Source organism: Apium graveolens, chromosome 7 (assembly GCF_009905375.1).
Source record: "Apium graveolens cultivar Ventura chromosome 7, ASM990537v1, whole genome shotgun sequence".
Classification (NCBI taxonomy): Eukaryota; Viridiplantae; Streptophyta; class Magnoliopsida; order Apiales; family Apiaceae; genus Apium; species Apium graveolens.
This window is the reverse complement of record NC_133653.1, coordinates 193932770-193955396: the sequence shown is the minus strand read 5'-3', so window position 1 is coordinate 193955396 and position 22627 is coordinate 193932770. Positions and strand designations below refer to the sequence as shown.

Sequence of the window (22627 nt, the reverse complement as noted above, 5' to 3'; positions counted from 1 at the left end):
TAAAAATCTATTTTGATCCTATAATGATTTGTGATGAAAGTCGGCTTTCGTCCTGCTCCGAGCCTTGTTCCTTGAAAGCCCCTACTATTCTTCAGATACCTTTCCTTAATTCAAAAAAATAATATGGAAATCTGCCACCTAGATTAATTGAAGTAGAATGCCCTAGTTTGTTCAAGTATATTGTGATTTGATATTGTAGAACTGCTATATAGTTACTTGATGAGTTTTATACTCATTTGTTTTGTCTTAATCTAACCATGACAGTTAAGCAAGAAGATGGCCAGGCTTAGGCGCACTGCTCGTAAGAGCGTACCTGGTGGTCCCTACCATATTGAGGGCTTCCGGTTGCCAGAGCAGGTAGTGGTGTTAATGAGTGAGCTCACGCCTAGGAAGTGGTATATAAGGATACAATTGGTTATCTGTCGGTTCCCAGCCGGAATCGATATTGTTTATTTAATAATATATTGGGTTTGTAAGTTATATTTTATGGTTGGTAGTTGTAATCTTGTCTCATACTTTATCCTGTTGATCCTGTTAGTAGTTAATCGGGGTTTATGCATATTTAATTATTAGATTAGAGGTGTGTGAGTCCTCATTTCCTAACCCCGAGATTGAGGGCGTCACAAGTTGGTATCAGAGCTACAGGATCTAGTCCCTGAGACAAGTTAGGTTTTAAAAAGGGGTATTTTGGGAATATATCTATATCACGAGAGAGTTCGACTCAAGTAGAGTTGTGTTAGACTATTAAGGTATAGTCTAAGGAAAGTGTTGATTGGTAAAGTGGAAACTAGAGTTAGGGTGTGAGTTAGCTGGAAGCTTTATTTAACCCTAACATTGTTTCTTGGTTGTTGTTTTGTTTTTTATCTCAGGATCCTAGTAGTGGTAGTGACTCAGACTCAGAGATTAGCTTGACTGGTATACTGTGGACCCCGTTTCACCCTCTCCAGAGGAACCTGTGTATGTTAGTTCAGACCCAGAGGAGGACCCTTCTGAGAGTAGTGAGATCCCCATGCAGATTTCACCCCTGAGGCCTGATTCAGAGACCCCTGCCCCTGAGCCAGAGTCAGAGATGCCTAAGACTATTCCTGTCAGTGTTGGTGGCAAGTTAGCCCAGGACAGAGACTTTGTGTACTCCCGCATTCCTGAGTTGGGAGCTTTGGTGGATAGACTAGTCAGAGAGTCTAGGCAGAGTGCTTCTGTTATGGATGATGAGTGGCGAGTTCGGGTGAAGATGGTGGAGCAGGTTGCCAAGAGGAGATTGGATGAGGGACCATCCACTAGTGATGCTGATGCTGAGGCCCGGAGGCTGCATAAGATCATTCGCTGGATGTTGGTTGTGTTGAGAGAGATTCTAGATGATTAGACAGGACTGTTGGTTGAGCCCGTAGATTGTTGTTGTTGTTTTCAGCGCCGGTAGGCTTTGGGATACTTGGTCAGATGCCGGGATCCCTTTTTCGTTTATCTTGTTGTATTTTAGACTAGTGTAGTAGTAGTAGTAGTTGGAAGTTAGGGGTAGATATGGGGATGTTTTCCAGTTTTTCCTCTGTTTAACCCTGCTATTTATTGTACCTTGTTTCAGAACCTTAATATCCAGAATATTCCCTATATAACCTATTGATTAAATAAATCTATTATCTTGCTTTCCTTTGTGCACCTTGATTATCTTAAAAACTGTTCTCAATGCCATGTTTTAATACAACCATGTTTTCGTATAACCATGTTTAAAGATCATAAAACCCTATTCCGTGCCATGATAAAACAACACTGATATGAGAATTATGTAGTAATAGGATTGCATGTGCAAATTGGGTAAAACTTAAAACCCACAAAGAGATTCAATAGAAATTGTTGTTATATATATGCCATGCTATCGTATTGCTAAATAATTGCTCAATCAGGTTTGTAAGAAATGGCCAACTCACCAGATCACCAAGAAGAAGAAATACCCACCCAAGACCCAGAAATAAACCCAGAAACCACTATGATGAGCAGACTTGCTCATCTTTTGCAACAACCTGTGGCCCCAAAAGTTGGAAATTTCAAGCACTTTCAATCTGTTCATCCTCCAGAGTTCTTAGGTTTTCCAGACCCGATTAAAGCGCAGTCGTGGTTGAGAGAGATGGAAAAAGCCTTTGAGTTAGCAGAAGTTAAGGATGATAAGAAAGCTCAGTACACAAGTTATTATCTGAAAGATGAAGCAAGTTTCTGGTGGGAGTCTTCTAAAGCATTGTTGGAAGGCAAAGACTTATCTTGGGAGAAGTTTACTGAGATGTTTCTGGAAAAGTATTTGCCAAGCTATATGCAAGATCAGTTGGAGATGAAATTCTTGGATCTTAGACAGGAGGAAATGTCGGTAGCAGAATATGAGATGAAGTTTTCGGAATTGTCAAGGTTCGTACCTGAGTACGTGAATACTGAAGCGAAGAAGGCTAAGAGGTTCCAGTAGGGACTTAAGCCGTGGATTAGGAGTCAAATAGCAATGTTGGAGATCAAGAACTATGCTACATTGGTTCAGAAAGTAATGATAGTGGAAGGTGAGCGGGAAGCCACCAGAAGAGAAAATGAAGGGAGAAAGAGGAAGTTTGAAAGCTCTGAGCAAGAGCAAGGAAGCTCAAAGTTCAGAGGTAAGTTTGGGAAGAATGGTAGAGGTCAGAACCAAAAGTTCCAAAAGTTTAGACCCGGGAATGGAGCTCAGAAGAACCGTTTCCAGAAAGCTGGACAACCGGGAAAGGATAGCAGACCCCAGATGCAAGAATGCGGGAACTGTGGAAAGAGACACCCGGGGAGGTGTAATAAGCTGGACATAACATGTTTTAAGTGCAACCAGATGGGGCATTATTCTTCAGAATGTTCAAATGGAGTAAGGAAACCTGATTTGGCTTGTTTCAAGTGTGGCAAAGTGGGCCATATGGCTATGAACTGCAAGGATCCTGTGCAGAAGGCTAATGTTCTCAGAATTGCTGGACCGCCGTCTCTCCCAGCACCATTAGCTCAACCCAGAGCTAGAACCTTTAACATGACAATGAAAGATGCGGTGCAAGAGGTGGACGTGGTAGCAGGTATGCTTGTTATAAACTCAGTAGAAGTAAAAGTTTTGATGGATTCTGGAGCAACTAGATCTTTTATCTGTGAAAGTATTCTTGATAAAGTAAAATGTGTTGCGTACCCTCTAGAGCCTAATTTGATTATAGAGGTAGCAAATCAAGAGAAAGTTGTTGTTAATAAGATTTGTCCTGATTGTGATGTGTCTATAGAAGGTCGGCATTTTTCTGCTGACTTAATTCCTTTTAAGTTAGGAGAATTTGAGGTTATACTAGGAATGGATTGGTTGTCAAACCATGAGGCGCAAATAGAGTGTAAAAGTAAGAATGTGAAGTTAAGAACCAAGGATGGTAAGGAAGTGAGATTTAAAGGAAAGAGGCAAGAGAAGAAATTTCTAACGGCTATTGAGGCAAGAAGATTAATACGTCAAGGATGCGAAGTTTATTTGGCTCATGTCGTGGACGTGGAAAAACAATCTGTAAAGATCGACGATATTCCGGTAGTAAGAGATTTTCCAGACGTGTTTCCTGATGAATTGCCTGGACTACCTCCAGACAGAGAGATCGAGTTTAAGATTGACTTGGCTCCTGGTACGGAACTAGTGTCGAAAGCTCCCTATCGCATGGCGCCGGTCGAAATGAAGGAATTGGCAGTTTCGTTGCAAGAATTGTTGAACAAAGGAGTAATCCGACCGAGTGTATCCCCGTGGGGCGTACCGGTGTTGTTTGTAAAGAAAAAGGATGGAAGTATGTGATTGTTTATCGATTACCGTGAGCTGAATAAGTTGATGATCAATAATAAGTACCCTCTACCGTGGATCGATGATTTGTTCGACCAATTGAAAGGAGCTTCGTGTTTCTCAAAAATTGATTTAAGATCTGGGTATCATCAGTTAAAGATCAAAGCGGAAGATATACCCAAGACAGCGTTCCGAACAAGATACGGACACTACGAGTTTTTGGTGATGGCATTTGGCTTGACGAATGCGCCAGCTGCATTTATGGATCTTATGAACAGAGTGTTCAAGCAGTATTTGGACAAGTTCGTGATTGTGTTTATTGACGATATACTGATTTACTCCAAGACGGAAGAAGATCATAAGGAGCATTTGAGGATTTCCTTGGAAATTCTGCGAAAAGAGAAGCTGTATGCAAAGTTTTCAAAGTATGAATTTTGGCTAAAGGAAGTGCAATTTCTTGGTCATGTAGTTAATAAAGAAGGAATTAAAGTGGACCTAGCCAAGATAGAAGCTGTAATGAATTGGGAAAGACCCAAGACTCCGACGGAAGTCAGAAGTTTTCTGGGATTAGCCGGATACTATAGAAGGTTTGTGTAAGATTTCTCAAAGAATTTCGTTCCATTGACAAAGTTGACGAGAAAAAACGAGAAGTTTGTTTGGACAGAAAAGTGTGAGGAAAGTTTCCAAGAATTAAAGAAGAGACTGGTAACCGCCCCAGTGTTGGTATTACCTGATAATAAAGGGGAATTTGTAATATTCAGTGATGCTTCATATAAAGGACTTGGATGCGTGTTAATGCAACACAGGAAGGTAATAGCATATGCGTCAAGGCAACTCAAGCCGCACGAGCAGAAGTATCCAACGGACGATTTGGAATTGGCAGCAATTGTATTTGCCCTTAAGATTTGGAGCCATTATTTATACGGGGAAAAGTGCGAGATTTATACGGACCATAAGAGCTTAAAGTATATCTTTACTCAGAAAGAACTGAATATGCGACAAAGACGATGGTTGGAATTGATCAAAGATTATGATTGTGCGATAAACTATCATCCTGGAAAGGCAAATGTGGTAGCTGATGCTTTAAGTCGAAAGAGAAGATTGAATATGTTAACGTCATCGGAAAAATTAATCAAAGACTTTGAAAAGATGGAAATAGAGGTGGAGACTCCAGGATATGGAGGTAAAGCTATTTATGCAATGTTGTTTCAACCTGAAATTTTGGAAAAGATTCGATGCTGTCAAGAGCAAGTGATGAATCGCGAAAAGAATAAGTTGACGGGAGAGGAAATTAAAGCTCAAAGGGATGGAAAAGGGATATACCGTGCTAACTCACGTATTTGGATACCTAATGTCGTGGAACTAAAGCACGATATTTTGCAAGAAGCGCATAACTCGAGATTTCCAATTCACCCTGGGAGTACGAAGATGTACCAGGATTTGAAAGAAAATTATTGGTGGCCAAACATGAAAAAGGAAATTGCGGAATGGATAAGTAAATGTTACACGTGCCAAAGAGTTAAAGCGGAACATCAAAGGCCAAGTGGATTGCTTCAGCCACTGAACATACCTGAATGGAAATGGAAACATATCGCGATGGATTTCATGGTAGGATTACCTAAAACCAAGTCAAATCACGATACGATTTGGGTGGTAATCGATCGGTTGACAAAGTCAGCACATTTCTTGCCGATAAACAAAAGGTTTTCATTAGAGAAGTTGGTCAAATTGTATCTGGATGAGATCGTGATGCGTCATGGAGTTCCTGTACCTATCGTGTATGATAGAGATCCAAGGTTTAATTCGAGATTTTGGCGACAATTTCATGATCATTTGGGAACGAAATTGAAAATAAGTACGGCATATCATCCGCAGACAGACGGACAAAGTGAAAGGATAATTCAGATGATTGAAGACATGTTGCGAACCTGCGCAATAGATTTTAAAGGAAATTGGGATGATTATTTGCCCTTAATTGAGTTTTCCTACAGCAACAGTTATCACGCGAGTATTGGCATGCCGCCTTATGAAGCATTGTATGGAAGAAAGTGTAGATCCCCTACTTATTGGGACGAAGTTGGTGAGCGCAAGTTAATTGGCCCAGAGCTAGTTCAACAAATGAAGGAAAAGGTTGAAATGATACGAAAGAGATTAATTGCAGCACAAGACCGACAGGCAAAGTACGCGAATCAAGAACGAAAAGATGACCAATTTGAAACTGGAGACAAAGTCTTGTTGAAGATATCTCCTTGGAAAGGTTTAACTCGATTTGGAAAGAAAGGAAAACTGAGTCCAAGGTACATTGGACCATTTGAAGTATTGTGACAAGTTGGGAAAGTGGCGTATGAATTGGCGCTGCCGCCGCAAATGCAACATCTGCACAATGTGTTTCATGTATCTCTCCTGAAGAAGTATAATGCTGATACGAGCCATGTGATCGAGTTGGAACCAGTGGAAATCCAACCAGATTTATCCTATATAGAACAACCAGTGCGAATTTTGGATCGAAAAGAAAAGACGCTTAAAAATAAAGTTGTACCTCTAGTTAGAGTGTTGTGGAGAAATCCGTTAGTCGAAGAATCGACTTGGGAATTAGAAAGCGAAATTAAAGAAAAGTATCCCCATTTGTTTGCTTAGATTAGATTCTGGGGACAGAATCCCTTTAAGGAGGGTAGATTGTAACGACCGAGAATTTTGCGTCGTAATTAAGAAAATAAAGTATGTGTTATGTGATGAGATTATAATTATGTTACTAAGTGATGATTATTTGTCTTATCTGGATACTAGAGTTAAGGAGCGTGGATAAAAACGTTCCAATTTAAAGAGTCAGCTTAGAAGTCGAGCTGTGGTGTCGGGCCGTCAGGTAGAACGGAACCCGTCCTAGTATGAAAATTAAATAATATAAAATGAGAATTGTATGTGAAGTGAATGAATAAAGTATTTCGTCCTAAGAGACGTGTTGATTGGCAAAGATAATGAGAAGCGTAATTGAAACGCTGAGCGTCGGGCCGTCAGGCTGAACGTGACCCGGTACGCGTAAAAGAGGATAAAGATTAAAGAAGGATTGATTCTATAATCTGACCTAAGTCATTTTGTGACTGTATATGTGTGATTGCTTGACTGTATGTATGACTATGTGTTCTGTGTCAATTTTGTGAATTTTAAAGGAATTATGTGATTTAAGTAAAGGTTTAATTAACCTTCGCGCATTTTATAAAATCATCTGAGAAGGATAAAAACATGGGATTTGTTTAGTTATCTTCGTAAAGATCCTAGAGACTTTTTAAAAATAATAAGTGAATTTGATTGTTGATCTTTGCATTTTTAAATTGATTTTATGTGGAAAATGTATTTATTAAAGCAATATTGCGAAATTCATTTAAAATCAATCGTTCGCTCAAATTCTTATTATGAGTAATGGATAAAAAGCTAATTTCGAGACCTACGTGGTAAAATTATCATTTTCAATAATCTTCGACTTACCGAGAGAGAAATATTTTTATTTTGAATTTCGTTGCATTTGAGTAAAAAGAGAAAGAAAGTGCAAGTCAAAAAGGAATTAATGAATTACTAAATTGCCCTTGTTTTGGTGGAGTATAAATTACTCCTTCCTCCCCCATTTTATTTCTTCTTGCTCCCGTGACCTCATTTTTCTCTTCTCTCTTTTCTCTTCTTCTCTCACTCGAACAACTCTCTCTCGGCTCTCTCTTCAATCTCTCTCGGTATACCTCCTTTTTCCTTGATCAAACTCATCAATCATCCCTAATTCTTCTTGCTAAACACTTATGTATAGGTAGAAGTATGTGCATGTGTGTGATTAGGCTTGCATGCCGAAGTGTGTGTGTGTTTTCGGGTTCGGTTTTGAGTCAAGAACCGAGGGCTTGCTTGATTAGTTCGTGTTCTATGATTACTATGCTGAAATCAGATTGCATGTAGTGTTGTTGCATTTCTTTTGTTAAGAAATCGGGGGTTTCGTGGTTGGACACCCTCGAATGAGGGCACCACCGTGATGCCACCGCCACCGGTGATGAACTCCGGTGAACCGGTGGTGAGCTATGATGTTAAAAACTGAGCTCTAGAACCTTAAGATCACTTATTTATGTTTGCATGTGATGTTTTGATTAAAAGGCCCAATGGCCCTTACTATTTTAAGGAAATCAAGTTGATTGTATTGAAATGCATGAGTTATTGATTTGATGTTGAAATATAGGTTGATTTGTGATTCAAGGATTAAGAATATCAAGTTGCATGTTTGTTTTTGAAAAAGGCCGAATGGTTTTAATCTTTAAAGTTGTTTGATTAGAGTTAACTTGCTTAAAATGATGATGGATTGTTATTAGATTAAAAATGAATGAAATTGTTGTTGCATGCTAAGTCTAAGTTCGAATTTTTGTGTTAACAAGAAAGGAAATTGAATTTTGTGAGATAATCTTGGTAAACACTAAGTTTGTATGGTTTAAAAGTGATTGCATGATAGTTTTAAAGGAGATCAATAAGTGCATGCTAGTGATTAGTCTTTGAGTTGAAAACTATATTTTGCCGAATGAAAATAAGATAAAAAGGGGATTAATTATTGATTAAGTCAATGCATGTTGGTTGAATGAGTTAGTTGATGCATGATTTGATAGAATGATCTAGTTAAAAACTAAGATAAGTGGGAAATGTGATGTATTTCCTTGCATGTTAAAATCCATTCTTGAATGTTGATTTATGGAAAAACTCGAATGGATTCTTAGGAATAAAAAGGTGAAATTAAATGGATTAAATTGCTAAGTGAGATTTTGATTGCATGACAAAGATTAAGTAATGTTGTGTTTGAACTTTAATAATTAAACAAAAGTGTTGATTTCGACCCTTAATGAAAGTAGGATTCGGATTTTTGGTTAAAAAGGGATGAAGTTTAAGTGCTAAATGATCCTTGTGAATTGCATTAGTTGTGTTTGTTTATATGAGGTTGAAATTGAATATATGTGGACGCGTTTTGTATGTGTGGTTCGAATTAAGGAACAAAAGAAAAGGAAACTAAGATGATTGATATAAGTGATGGTTATGAACGTAAATGTTTGGTTATGAATAGGTCTTGTACTCGTAAAAGAGTCGTGTTAGTTTGATTTGAGAAATAGCCAAGGTCAAGCGAGTACGCTTTGATTGTTAAGTATATAAGGATATAAAAGCTACGAGAAAGGAATATGATATGTGCTATATGCTATGTGCTTATATGTATAAGCTATATTCGTATACTCGAGTCAAAGATATAATCGAGTTATCGTATAGAGTGATCGTTCCGGGAACGAGAGTTGAGAATCTGATTAAGATTTTGGTTTTATTGTAGATTCGGAGTGTGAGGGCATTCAGGCTAGGAAAGGAAAGGATTTAGTAGGTGGCAGTAGTTCAACCCTCAGGAAAGCAAATTCAAGCAAGTAACTCTGATTACTTGTGTAAGCGATTATAAAGAGAATGTTGTTCATACCATGTAGAGTATTGAACTGTTAAAATGTGAAACCTTTGCTTTAAAAAACCCTGATATTGATTTGAAGAACCCTTGTTCTTAATAACTTGTTATTGATAATCCTATTGATTTCACCCTTTGATAATCTGTCTTTGTGTTCAAGTTACCCATAATGCCATGAATCATATTGAACCTATTGATTATCTTGGTTAACCCTGTTTAATGATATTCTGTTTCTCTTGATCACCCTATTGATCCCTAAATCAATGTTTATCCTTCTAATTTGGTGCCTTGTTATCCTTGACACAGAATTCTTGTGAATTGTTCCTTGCGTATCTTTGATTCACTCCCTGAACCTTGTTTCTTTAAAATCTGATTTAAGAATGAGTTTCGACTTGAAAGAGTCCGAATGATTTCAAATGCTTGGTAATGATAAAAAAATGGATTTTAGAAAACCTATTTGTTTTTCCAACTCGAGGTTTTCCAAATGAATTCCTGATGGATTGGATTGAGACGTAAGAGGCTAGTGGGACTAGTCCAGTCATGGTAAGAGGCTAGTGGGACTAGTCCAATTTAAGGCTGAAATTATGCCGATTGGTACCTTAAAGACCGGAATGGAGGTCGATACGGGTTGATCACCCGTATATAATGAAATGGAAAGATAAAGTGATCCAATCAAGGGTTCTAATTGATCATTTAAAAAGGGAACTGAAACTTTTATTCAGTAAATTGATTTTTGGAAATGAAAATGGTTTATATTGCTTTGAAAAGAGTTGATTATGTTATTGTGGAGCTTAAAGCTCGAGAACCCTGATTCTTGAAATTGTTGATCATATGGTTGATTTTATCTTGAAATACTGATGTTTTCCTCTATCGAAAGATCTATTTTGATCCTATAATGATTTGTGATGAATGTCGGCTTTTGTCCTGCTTCGAGCCTTGTTCCTTGAAAGCCCCTTCTATTCTTCAGATACCTTTCCTTGTTTCAAAAAAAAATATGGAAATCTGCCACCTAGATTAATTGAAGTAGAATGCCCTAGTTTGTTCAAGTATATTGTGATTTGATATTGTAGAACTGCTATATAGTTACTTGCTGAGTTTTATACTCATTTATTATGTCTTAATCTAACCATGGCAGTTAAGCAAAAAGATGGCCAGGCTTAGGCGCACTGCTCGTAAGAGCGTACCTGGTGGTCCCTACCGTGTTGAGGGCTTCCGGTTGCCAGAGCAGGTAGTGGTGTTTATGAGTGAGCTCGCGCCTAGGAAGTGGTGTATAAGGATACAATAGGTTATCTGTCGGTTCCCAGCCGAAATCGATATTGTTTATTTAATAATATATTGGGTTTGTAAGTTATATTTTATGGTTGGTAGTTGTAATCTTGTCTCATACTTTATCCTGTTGATCCTGTTAGTAGTTAATCGGGGTTTATGCATATTTAATTATTAGATTAGAGGTGTGTGAGTCCTCATTTCCTAACCCCGAGATTGAGGGCGTCACATAGTGTGTAAGCTGCTGCGAACCATATATGGTTTAAGGCAAGCTTCTCGTAGATGGAACATCCGTTTTGATGAGACAATCAAATAGTTTGGTTTTATCAAAAAACATAGATGAACCATGTGTCTACAAGAAGGTTAGTGGGAGTGCGGTAACATTTCTTGTATTGTATGTGGATGATATACTTTTTATAGGAAATGATATACCGATGCTACAATCAGTCAAAGTATGGCTATCAAAGAACTTCACCATGAAGGACTTGGGAGAAACATCCTACATTCTCGGTATGAAGATCTATAGAGATAGATCTAGAAGAATAATAGGACTTACCCAGGGTACATACATCCAGAAAGTGCTTAAAAGGTTTAGCATGGAAAACTCTAAAAGAGGTCTCATACCGATGAGCCATGGAGTGTCCCTTTCCGAAAAAATGTCTCCTAAGACACCTGAGGAAAGAGAGCGTTTGAGTAAGATTCCTTATGCTTCAGCAATAGGATCTATCATGCATGCGATGTTGTGTACAAGGCCTGATATTGCTTATTCAATTAGTGTGACGAGCAGATATCAGTCCAATGCAGGTGAAGACCACTGGAAAGCAGTGAAAAACATCCTTAAGTACTTGCGAAGGACTCAGGACATTTTTCTTATTTTTGGTGGTGAATTTGAGTTGAAAATAGAGGGTTATACTGACTCTAGTTTTCAATCAGAAAGTGATAGCAAATCCATGTCAAGGTACGTGTTTACTCTGAATGGTGGTGCGATTAGTTGGAAGAGTTCCAAACAGTCTACAACGGCTGACTCCACAACGGAAGCAGAATATATAGCTGCAAGTGAGGCTGCAAAAGAAGCCGTTTGGATGAGGAAATTTGTTTCTGAGTTGGGAGTTGTTCCTAGCATTGAAGAGCCTATTATGTTGTATTGTGATAACAACGCAGCAATAGCACAAGCCAAGGAACCTAGGTCTCATAGAAATTCCAAACATGTCATGCGGCGCTTTCATCTGATTAGGGAGATTATTGAAAGAAGAGATGTCAATGTCGAGCGAGTTGACACACATAACAACGTAGCAGACCCACTCACAAAGCCACTTTCTCAGAGTCACTTTGATCGTCCTAAAGACAAGATGGGTATTAGATACCAGAGTGATTGGCTTTAGTACAAGTGGGATATTGAAAGAGATATGTCCTAAGTTCAATCATGTATGAGGATTTAGGAATAACTTTAATGTAATCTGTTTTGATTTCATTGTTATTAATAAAAGACTTGTTTTGTTTTTATTACGGGCTCTATCTATTTAAATGTTTAAATAAGATATACCACAGTTTAGAGTAAAGCTATTTATGGATTGTGATGAGATCATAATAATGAGACCTCAAAGATGATAACTCTAAACTTAAATAGTTCCTGGTCGTAGGATTACTAACTGGTAATTAATAATCCGCAAAGATCGGTACATACTATGCTTGCTTCATTATGAAGGATGTCTGTTCTCATAGACATTTGTGTGGTGACACTATAGCTAGTATATAGTTGCTTATTATAGAATAAGTTCACTGAACATGACTCACATAGCTGAACAACTGATGGAGTTCACTCACGTGTCAACAGTTGTTCACATAGTGATAGTTGTACAAGTATCCTTAGACTTGAGGTCATCATAGTCATCTTGTGTACAATGAACTATGCTTTGGTTTAGTTCTTAGTCTCAAGGGACAATTATAAGGGCTCTACTGGGTATAGAAATTTGTACACGAAGATAGTGTATGATCAATAAAGGATCTACCCCTTCCAGTGAAGGAAGAGAATGTTCAATGCTGATCCACTTATGCTAGTGCAGGAATCTCTGGCCAGAGTGAATGAAATTAGAAAGGAGTTTCTAATTTACATTAAATAGAACTAAGCATAGTGAATGGGAAAGCAAGTGATTAAATAAGATAGGTTTGACACAAGTTCCATGCCTTGTATTTAATCGTGACATTGCAGGGTAGAAGGAATTGATTGTACGGTAACTACTCACTGAATAGGTTCTTGGTATTCTAAGCAGTGAATTCGTATTATCCGGATAGTCGCGACACGATGTAGAATAAATATGATTAATTAATTAAACATATTTAATGAATTAGAGAATTTATATAAATAATGATAAAATAGTTTTATTATAATTTATTTCTACTACCGGCTTAATATTGAACCTACAGGGTCACACCATAAAAGAGAATGATTTAATGGTGGAGGAATTAATTAATAATGGCCGATAATTATTTATTTATGAAATAAATAATTAATTGGCAAATTTAATAATTGATTAAATGAGATTTAATTGATTATAAATTAATTAAGAAAAGGTTCTTAATATCATTAATTAAGAATTTAATTTTTGGTAATTAAATCAAGTGAGAGAATTATTTCTAAAGAGTTTAGAAAAAGGATTAATAATTAAAAGGCGTTTTAATTATTAGTGAGAATAATAAAGGGTTAATAATAATAATATTTTATGGGAAAATTTTCAGCTGAAAATTTTGCCTATAAATATACTATTATAAACTCTATTTTTGCCTCAACCAAAAAGATTTACAAAACCCTAATTCTCTCCATCTCCTCCTCCTTCATTACATCGTTTTCTTGGTCGAAACCGGTGCAGTGCTTCACACTTGAGGAGCAGCTGCTAAGGATCTCCGTTCATCGTTCTTGGATCGCTATTAAAGACCTCCATTTTTCCATTAACGTAAAGCTTCTTAAGGTAAACACACTGAACTACGAATTAAATATTATTTTTCGCATGGATCCTGCGGAGGGTTTCGGTTTTTTTTAAGATTAAATTTACGTTTTCACTGCATTTATGTGCTAAAAACCCTTCAGTCTCACCAACAACTTCCTTCACTATGGTGGTGGTAATCTCCCATTGTGATGGTCGTCGTAAACCTTCATATAAAATTCACCAATCGTCGTTATAACTCTTCGCTGTCAATAGTCATCATAAGCGACTCCCATAAAGGGTGAGCCTCATAGGGTGCGCCCTAGGCTCCGGAGACGCGTTCTCCGGAGCTTGTCCGTCTTCTTCATCGCCGGTGATTTGACCCATTTTCTTAAAGATCTAATAAAATACCCATGATGATTTTATGATATTATACTTTACTTGTTCAAATTTGCCTTAATTGATATATAATATATATATATATATATATATTAGCTTACGGACCGTGCGATGTACGGGTCTTGGTTAATATTTAATAAATTTTCATTTTATTTTATATAAATTTATTAAAATTCTATATAAATAATTAAATACTAAATAATGATTATATAATAATAATTTTAATGTGTATATTTCAAGTTCAAATAGAATAAATTGTATATGATTGATGAGATCTTATTCATAAATAAAAATGTAAATGTTTGTTGTTGGTGAGATTCGAACTTGAAAACTTATATGTACCTTTATAAATAATAATATAAATATTTTCTATTGACGGAATTCGAACCTAAAAACTTGTGAAGTGTAATTTTTAGTATTTTAATCTAACGGCTCTTATTATTTGATGAAGAAGGACCGACGGTCGTGATGGAAATGGATAACCAAAATAAGGGGTTAACCAAACAATAAATTATACCGTGTTCCGGTTATTATTGTATATATAGATCTATATAATAGACAAAATATTAAAAGTGTGGTTGGTACGGTCCTTCGTTTAATTACATAATTACCCTTACTTAAAAAGTTTCAATATTTTATTTAATTACCCTTAGTTAATTAGTATATAAGTAATTACCTTTTAAGTAAAATAAGTTTTCTTTTGTATTTTTTCCAACTAAAACAACTCTTTTTCTAAAACATAATTGCTGAAATTACTTAATTGGCCTTACTTCATAATTTTTTATTATTAAAAGATTAAAACTGATTGAGATTCAGAAATATGAATATGCAAATCACATTATGCACACCACGTGCAATACAACATTATGTACAATGCAACTAATTCTAAACTCCCTTTCAATTTTAGATAACATCAGAATACCGAAAATTTATAAAATTAAAAAAATAACACCTGACGTTCATAGCTTCTATAGTTAAAGATAATATAATAATAATTATTTTAAACAACTGTGCATCGCACGGGTTTTAGGCTAGTGTGTGTGTGTTTGTGTATATATATATATATTAATATATATAATATTCTTTATGCTTTACTTGTTCAAAATTTTCCAATTGATATACAAAATAATATTATATAGGTATAATGGTACATTAATTTACTAGAGATGATTTCACTACCAAAAGCATTTTTTATTTTATAAACTATTACATGATATCATTATCATAACATTACTTTATCAACGACATATTTTTACATTTACGATAAATTTTTAATATAAATCCTAAATATTCACAAAAATAATTTCAAAATTCAGTTAATACTTGTATCCTAATTTCACAATTTTTAATTTTTATGATTAAACAATTTCACTTTTGAATTTTATGAATATCAACGAGATTTAAAATTTTAGACCTAGGCCCTAAACCTTAATTTAAGAGTAATTTCACAATTTTATTTTTTTAGAATTTAATAATTTTCAATTTAAATTTTAGAAATATTTAAAAAAAGTCATTAATGCATAACGAAGTAATGTTTCAGTCCATATGACTGGTTCATTTGTTAAATTTGAACAATTATTTGTGAATTATTAAAATCCTGAATGAATGATTAATTTGAAAGTTGAACAACAATACAAGAAACATGGCATTGCAGGCTATTACGTAAGCCCGTAGGGTTGCGTGAGCCCATAGGGTTTACTTAGTTCGCACCCGAAGGTTAGCGGCTGCGGGTTACCAACGATAAAAAAAATTCGGTCGATATTTTCTAATAATGATCAAGACTGAAATGGTCGGATTATCCCTGATCAGTATTTACTTTTTTGGTCAAATTTTATGTTGACGTACCCAAAATACTGTCATTTGTGCATGTCACGTATTGGGATCCATCTGACGTGTCGTGGCCCACGACCTGAAATGTCAGTGCCCGTGGGAGTGAGGGCCCACAAACGTGTGCCCTTGCACCTAAATTTAGCACTCTAACCCCGATCGGCTATTACGACCGAATATCAGTCATGTTTATTATATTATGACCGACGTCGGTCGATATAGTTGGCCGGTGTAAGAAATTTTGACTTTTAACTTTACCGACCGTGTTTCGATTGGTGTGAGTGGTCAGAATAGTCTTACCTGGATAACAGGTCAGCAAGAAGTCAAGCAATGTTAATTATGGTCGGAATAATCGGTCGATAAAATACATATATCGACCATTTTCATCCTTCGATCGGAATAAGACGATCAATTCCGACCGATTTTTTAGTTTAGACTTTTTTATCTTTTTTAGGTCGGTCGGAATAAACCGGTCGGAAAGAACTCTGTTTCTTGTAGTGCAAGTGACGTTGTTTGTTAATTTAATATTAAATTTTCTGAATGATAGGATTAATAAATTTTGAATTTCGTAATATCTAATTTATTAATTTTATTATGTTCACTATTACTCGTATTAATAGTAGTGTTCTATCTGAGTGGTGTCTTTAGTGCAATTTTAAAGTATTAAAGGCATTTTATTTTTAAAAATTGTCATACAGGTCACATGACCAAAAATCTTAAAACATAATATCAAACTTCTTGTCTTTGTGTACTTTAAAATTTGATCTAGCCAACATGCATCAGTAGTTAAACTATTGTTGTCTAATGGTCACTACTCGAAAAAATACCTTAGACATCGGTTATGTAAAAAATGACTGATGTCTTCGTGACTGATGTTAAATGTATTTTTTCATAGACATCAGTTTTTACCCGATGTCTAAGACAGACTTTCACAACGGTTCTATAAAACTTCTGATGTCATATGTCAGATAAGACATCGGTTATATATATGTAACCGTTGTTAAAAACCTATTTTAACATCATTTTCTTTAATATAACCAATGTTAATTTCAAAAATAGACATCTGTTGTATATTCTAAAATTGGTGTTATTGCCCTTTTTACAAGTGCTGATATCCCTATATTAACATCGAATATTACACAATGCATTAACCACAATACTGAAAAAACTTGATTATCTAAACTCAACCAATACATATATATTATTACCCAATTGAATTCAAGATCAACAAATTCTCAATGTGTATAACTTATCTCAAATAAGTCTATCATTCTAAACAAGCTATTCCAGTGATAAGTACAACTAATGTTTAAAATCAACCATATTCCTAGTACTCAAGTCAGCCCCTTCCATGCGGGCTAGTCTTCATGTCATGTCAGCTCCAATTTTCTCTACCTGATCAACAAAATAAACGGATATCTGTCTCTCCTAAAACTTTTCCAAGCCTTTTTAAAACTTCGATCAACTCTTGTTTGCAAGTCTCATCATTATCTTCCTTCTCAAGAGCACTAATCACTACTGAAATGAATCAAACCATAACACAGGGAGTGAACAATATTATCAAATGTTTCAATAAAACACGCTATACTGATTCACATCTTTCACAATAAATAGGAAATACAAGCTTAGTTAATCATTTAAGAAAAAAAATTAACCTGCAATAAAGAAGTCCGTAAGAATCAATTAAAGTATATACTCGTTGAGTTCTGTTGAGCATGTGTGTGGAACACTGGAAGTTTAGTAAACTATTTAAGGGAAGAATAACATCAACCATCTTAATACAAATACATGTAGGTTTAAATAGAGCTAGTATGTGCATCTTTTAAAGTATATTTTAAAGCATGAAACAAAAGTTACCTTTATAGCATTTGGAAATCCAACAAAGATACATGGACCTTCACACATCAAACATCCACATTCATCACCAAAGTTGACAACTTCACCACACTGCATTCCCATACAGATAAATACTTATTTATAAATCGTGCATCTACACCATTAAATATACCAAGCTTACATGTTTTTTCAAATTTACATTAAAACAACACACACCTGACCAGTATGGCAATTCCAAACCCGCATAGATTTGTCCTTGCTGATCGAATATAACATGTTAGCACTCTTAACCTCAAGCTCAGAACCCTGTCTCCTCAGAACTCCATTAATCTGATTCGTCATAGGCGCATGGTAATTCAGGTTCTTCCATGATTTATTACCCCTGGGGCTTGTAGCTCCGGATGTAAAAACCTATATGCTCAACTAGTTAATACAAATACAACCATCTTAAAACCTACTTGTCAATACAAAAATAAAACCAGCAACTGAATTATTAGAAACACCTCCCATCTCTGTGTCGACATCCTGACCCTTGTCTCTAGAGAAATGTTCCCCTTCTGCTTAAAATCACTACCCAAACCAGACCTGAAATCTTCCTTAACTCCCAAACTATCACCATCCAAACACACATTCGAATTATCCACCTTTTCTGGATCACGCATTTCCTCAAACACTACAGGTGCACCATTAACATCCATGTTCTGCACTTTCCCAACAACTTCCTTCACAATCCCAGTCAATCCAGAAACACATCCCTCCTGGATATACATACAAACGCCTCCTTCAGCATCACTACCCAAACCACCTACATCCTCACCATTTATGTTCGAGCTATCACCTTCACTCTAATACAGCGGATTTAAAACCGCGGACTCTTTAAACCCACCTTTATCAAAGCAATCATTAACAATCCGCCCATCACGAATTGAACATTCAAGATCAATTTTCTAATTTAAACCTTCAATCGTCTTCCCATTTTTACCCACAAACTGAGAAACGACTTTCTCATCCTTCTTACCAGGAATAAACCCGTCCTTGCCACTTCGATTAGGACAGGTGAAAATGTATATTAATAAAGAAATTACATTTTAAATGAATTCTATGTGTCTCATCTATTATATATATATAATACAACAAAAGGGGATTTGATGAGCAATTTAATTAATACTTATTTAACCTCATCGTTCATTTATTAAAAATTAATAATTGTTGTATAAATAATATGTATATACATACATTAATACATACATACATGCATACATGCATATAATTAATATATACATATATATAAATTAATACATAAATATATATACATACTTACATACATACATAAATAGATACATACAAATATGCATACACACATATATACACACACATACATTCATACACATACACAAATAGATACATACTCATATATTCTTATTTGTCACCAATTTAACATCGTCTCCATCTATACATAAAGATATACATGCATACATACATACATACATAAATACACAGATATATGCATACATACATACATACATACATACATACACATAAATACACACATACATACATACACATATACACGGATACATACATATATACATATTTATATATTCTTATTTGTCATCATCAATTTAACATCGTCCTCCAACACAATGAAATGGCCAAATATTATATTACATGAAATAAAAAATAAAATAAAATATTAATACACATATGTACAATTTATACTTCACTATTAATAATTACGTGATATGTATCATATACTCCCACCATCCCATATGTTGTTAACATCGTTAGGGGGGTTCGTTGAGCAAGTTAATTCATATGACAATTATACCCCTAGCTACATTAATATCTATATAATATTTAATTCATCTTGACATTCATTTATTAAAAATTATCAATTATTGTATAATTAATATGTGCATACATACTTATTTATATATACAATAAATATATAAATACATCTAAATTAATACAAGGATAAACACACACATACATACTCGTATATTCTTATTTGTCATCAATTTAACATCGTCCTCCAATATAATGAAATGGGCAAAATATTATATTAAATTTAATGAAATAAAAATAAAATAAATTATTTATACTAATATGTATGATTTATACTTCATTGTTAATAATTCTATGACATATATCATATACTCCCACCATCCAATATGTTGTTAACATCGTTGTTAGACATATAGATTAAAACAGTGAATTATGTTGAAGAAAAATCAAGAAAAGAGATAATATGCTATTTTAGGAAATGTTAACAATCTGTTGAAACGTCACAAAATAGAAAGTTATTGGGACGTAGAATATCATATGTCATTGAGTGAGTAAACTTATAGTACACGTCAATTGCCTATATAGTATAACTTATCAATCACATTTCTAACACATAAATAAATTAAATAATTAAAAATAAATTAATAATTATTTCATATAGAATGATTGATATACATCAGGCACATAATCACTTGTATTTATTTTACTTTCTAAGCATTTAAATATTACAAATACCATTTAAATATAAAGTGTTAAAAAATGTATATTACATAATTTATTACTTCCTGCGAATGCAACATAGCAAACATATCTCAGTCACTAATGTTCATATGTATAAACAAATAAATAATTCATCTATTAGGTAACAAAATAAATATATCGTCAACAATTACGGCGAAAACAGTTTCAATTAGCACAATTTAGAATATGGCCGTGCATTGAAGCAAGTATAGAGTTAGTTTCAAATAAATCATTGTCTTGGTATCAAGCGGTATCGGACTTTGAAAATAAATTGTTTGAATCAGTTTCTTGCAGTTGCATATTATTTATTAGTTTGTCAATTATATAAAATATTATCCTAATTAATTAGTTTGACAACAATTAAGTTTTATAAGTGACCATTTTGCATGACGACCACCAGTCCATTACAGTGTTCTTAAAGGCCAACTATAGTATTGAACAGTTGTATACATCGGTGGATGGATTTATGGAGTCATCTACCACATCCTGCAACTCATAAATGTGAAGAAAATGTGGCTAGGCCAGCAGAACCAGTGCAACCCTAACAAAAATAATTTTGTCGCGCTGTACTCCAGTGTAATATATAATAATTAATGTCCCACTTTTCACCGAAAATTTTGGCCATTCAAATTTAAGGTTGTACAAACAAAATAGTAGTATTAATTGCATAAAACATCAAGTAATCAATTTATGATTATAGTTTATTTTAGACATGCACATGCCAAAGATGTGACAAACAAGTAGGTTAAATCCAAATATTAATTTGATAAAGTTTTTGGTCTAAGAATTTCACACGCAACAATCAAACTTTTAGATGGGTGGGGGAAGAAACGAAATTATTGAAGTCTCATGAACTTCTTGTAACACCCCTTTTATAAATTGCTTTAATCTGTTGCAATTCTCATAAACTGTTGTAGACAGAAGACTTGAAACATTAATCCTCTTTTCTCCTACTCTCATTTTGATGGACAATCTTCTCTACTTCTCGTACTTTCTTCTTCTCTTTTGTTTCTTCTTTTTACTATACAAGTTCATTGATCAAAGAAGGTACCAATGCTGCTATGTTTTGGACTATCAATGCTACAAACCATGCGACGAGAGGAAGCTAAATACTGAGTTCTGTGGAGAGGTAATCAAGAGAACCAAGAACTTAGGGCTCAATGAGTACAAGTTCCTCTTGAAAGCCATTGTCAGCTCAGGCATTGGCGAAGAAACGTATGCGCCGTGGATGGTTATACATGGAAGAGAAGACAATCCTACGTACGACGATGCGATCTTGGAGATGGAAGAATTTTTCTATGATAGCGTTGATAAGGTTCTCATAAAAACAGGCATTTCTCCTAAAGATATTGATGTACTAGTTCTGAATGTGTCGATGTTGTCTATTAGCCCATCTTTGTCTTCTAGGATTATAAATCATTACAAGATGAGGGATGATATTAAGACCTACAATCTCACCGGAATGGGATGTAGTGCTAGCTTAATATCGATTAATATTGTTCAAAGCATCTTCAAATCTCGAAAGAATGTGAATGCTCTTGTTGTAACATCTGAATCTTTGACCCCAAATTGGTACACGGGAAACAATAGATCCATGATTCTTGCTAATTGTTTGTTTAGGTCAGGAGGTTGTTCAATGCTTTTGACAAACAAGGTGGCCTTAAAACATAAGGCCATCTGTAAGTTAAAATGCTTAGTTCGAACACATCATGGTGCAAAAGATGAAGCTTATGGTGCATGTATACAAACGGAGGATGAGCTCGGCCGTGTAGGGTTTCATCTTGGAAAGAACCTTCCAAAGGCAGCAACTAGGGCTTTGATTGATAACCTAAAGGAGATATCTCCAAAAATCCTGCCAGTAAGAGAGCTTCTTCGATTCGCCATACTTTCATTTGTACATAAACTAAACAAAGGTTCTTCAAAAGGAGGAGGAGCAAGACCAATGATCAACTTCAAATCAGGAGTTGATCATTTCTGCATTCACACGGGAGGAAAGGCAGTGATCGATGGAATAGGCCAGAGCCTAGGGCTTAGTGATTATGATCTCGAGCCAGCAAGGATGACATTGCACAGGTTTGGTAATACTTCTGCTAGTAGTCTTTGGTATGTTTTAGGGTATATGGAAGCAAAAAAGAGGTTTAAGAAAGGTGACAGGGTTTTAATGTTAAGTTTTGGTGCAGGGTTTAAGTGTAATAGTTGTTTATGGGAGGTTTTAAGGGATTTAGATGATGGGAATTGTTGGAAAGAGTGCAAAATTGATTCATATCCTCCAAAAACCCTAACAAATCCCTTCATGGAAAAGTATGGTTGGATTCAGAATGAAGATATTAGCACCTTCAAAATTCCAGAATAAAGGGTAAAGAAAATATAGAGTGCATATTATTTTCCTTTGTTTTAATATAGTTTACTCAAATTCTTGTAAAAAAGGCATGGAGTCATCTATTTTAGTAACACATTTAGAAATGTACTTCACTTAAATTTATTTCTTTGTTGGCCATTTAACTAGTTTTCAATTTTTTTGTGATTGTTGAATCATGTGGAGGATTCACATAATGTTTGATATATATGTTGTGTAGCATTCACAAAGAATAAAGATTGTTATGATGAGTCATTGTTGAA

The 22627-nt window shown here is 35.0% G+C and overlaps 1 protein-coding gene across 1 annotated transcript; it reads left to right on the top strand.

Moving 5' to 3' along the window:
• Window positions 1-20789: 20789 nt before the first annotated feature.
• Window positions 20790-22627, top strand: LOC141670590 (3-ketoacyl-CoA synthase 12-like). The gene has a single exon (XM_074476523.1). The coding sequence runs from the start codon at window positions 20973-20975 to the stop codon at window positions 22359-22361; it is 1389 nt and encodes a 462-aa protein (XP_074332624.1). The 5' UTR covers window positions 20790-20972; the 3' UTR covers window positions 22362-22627.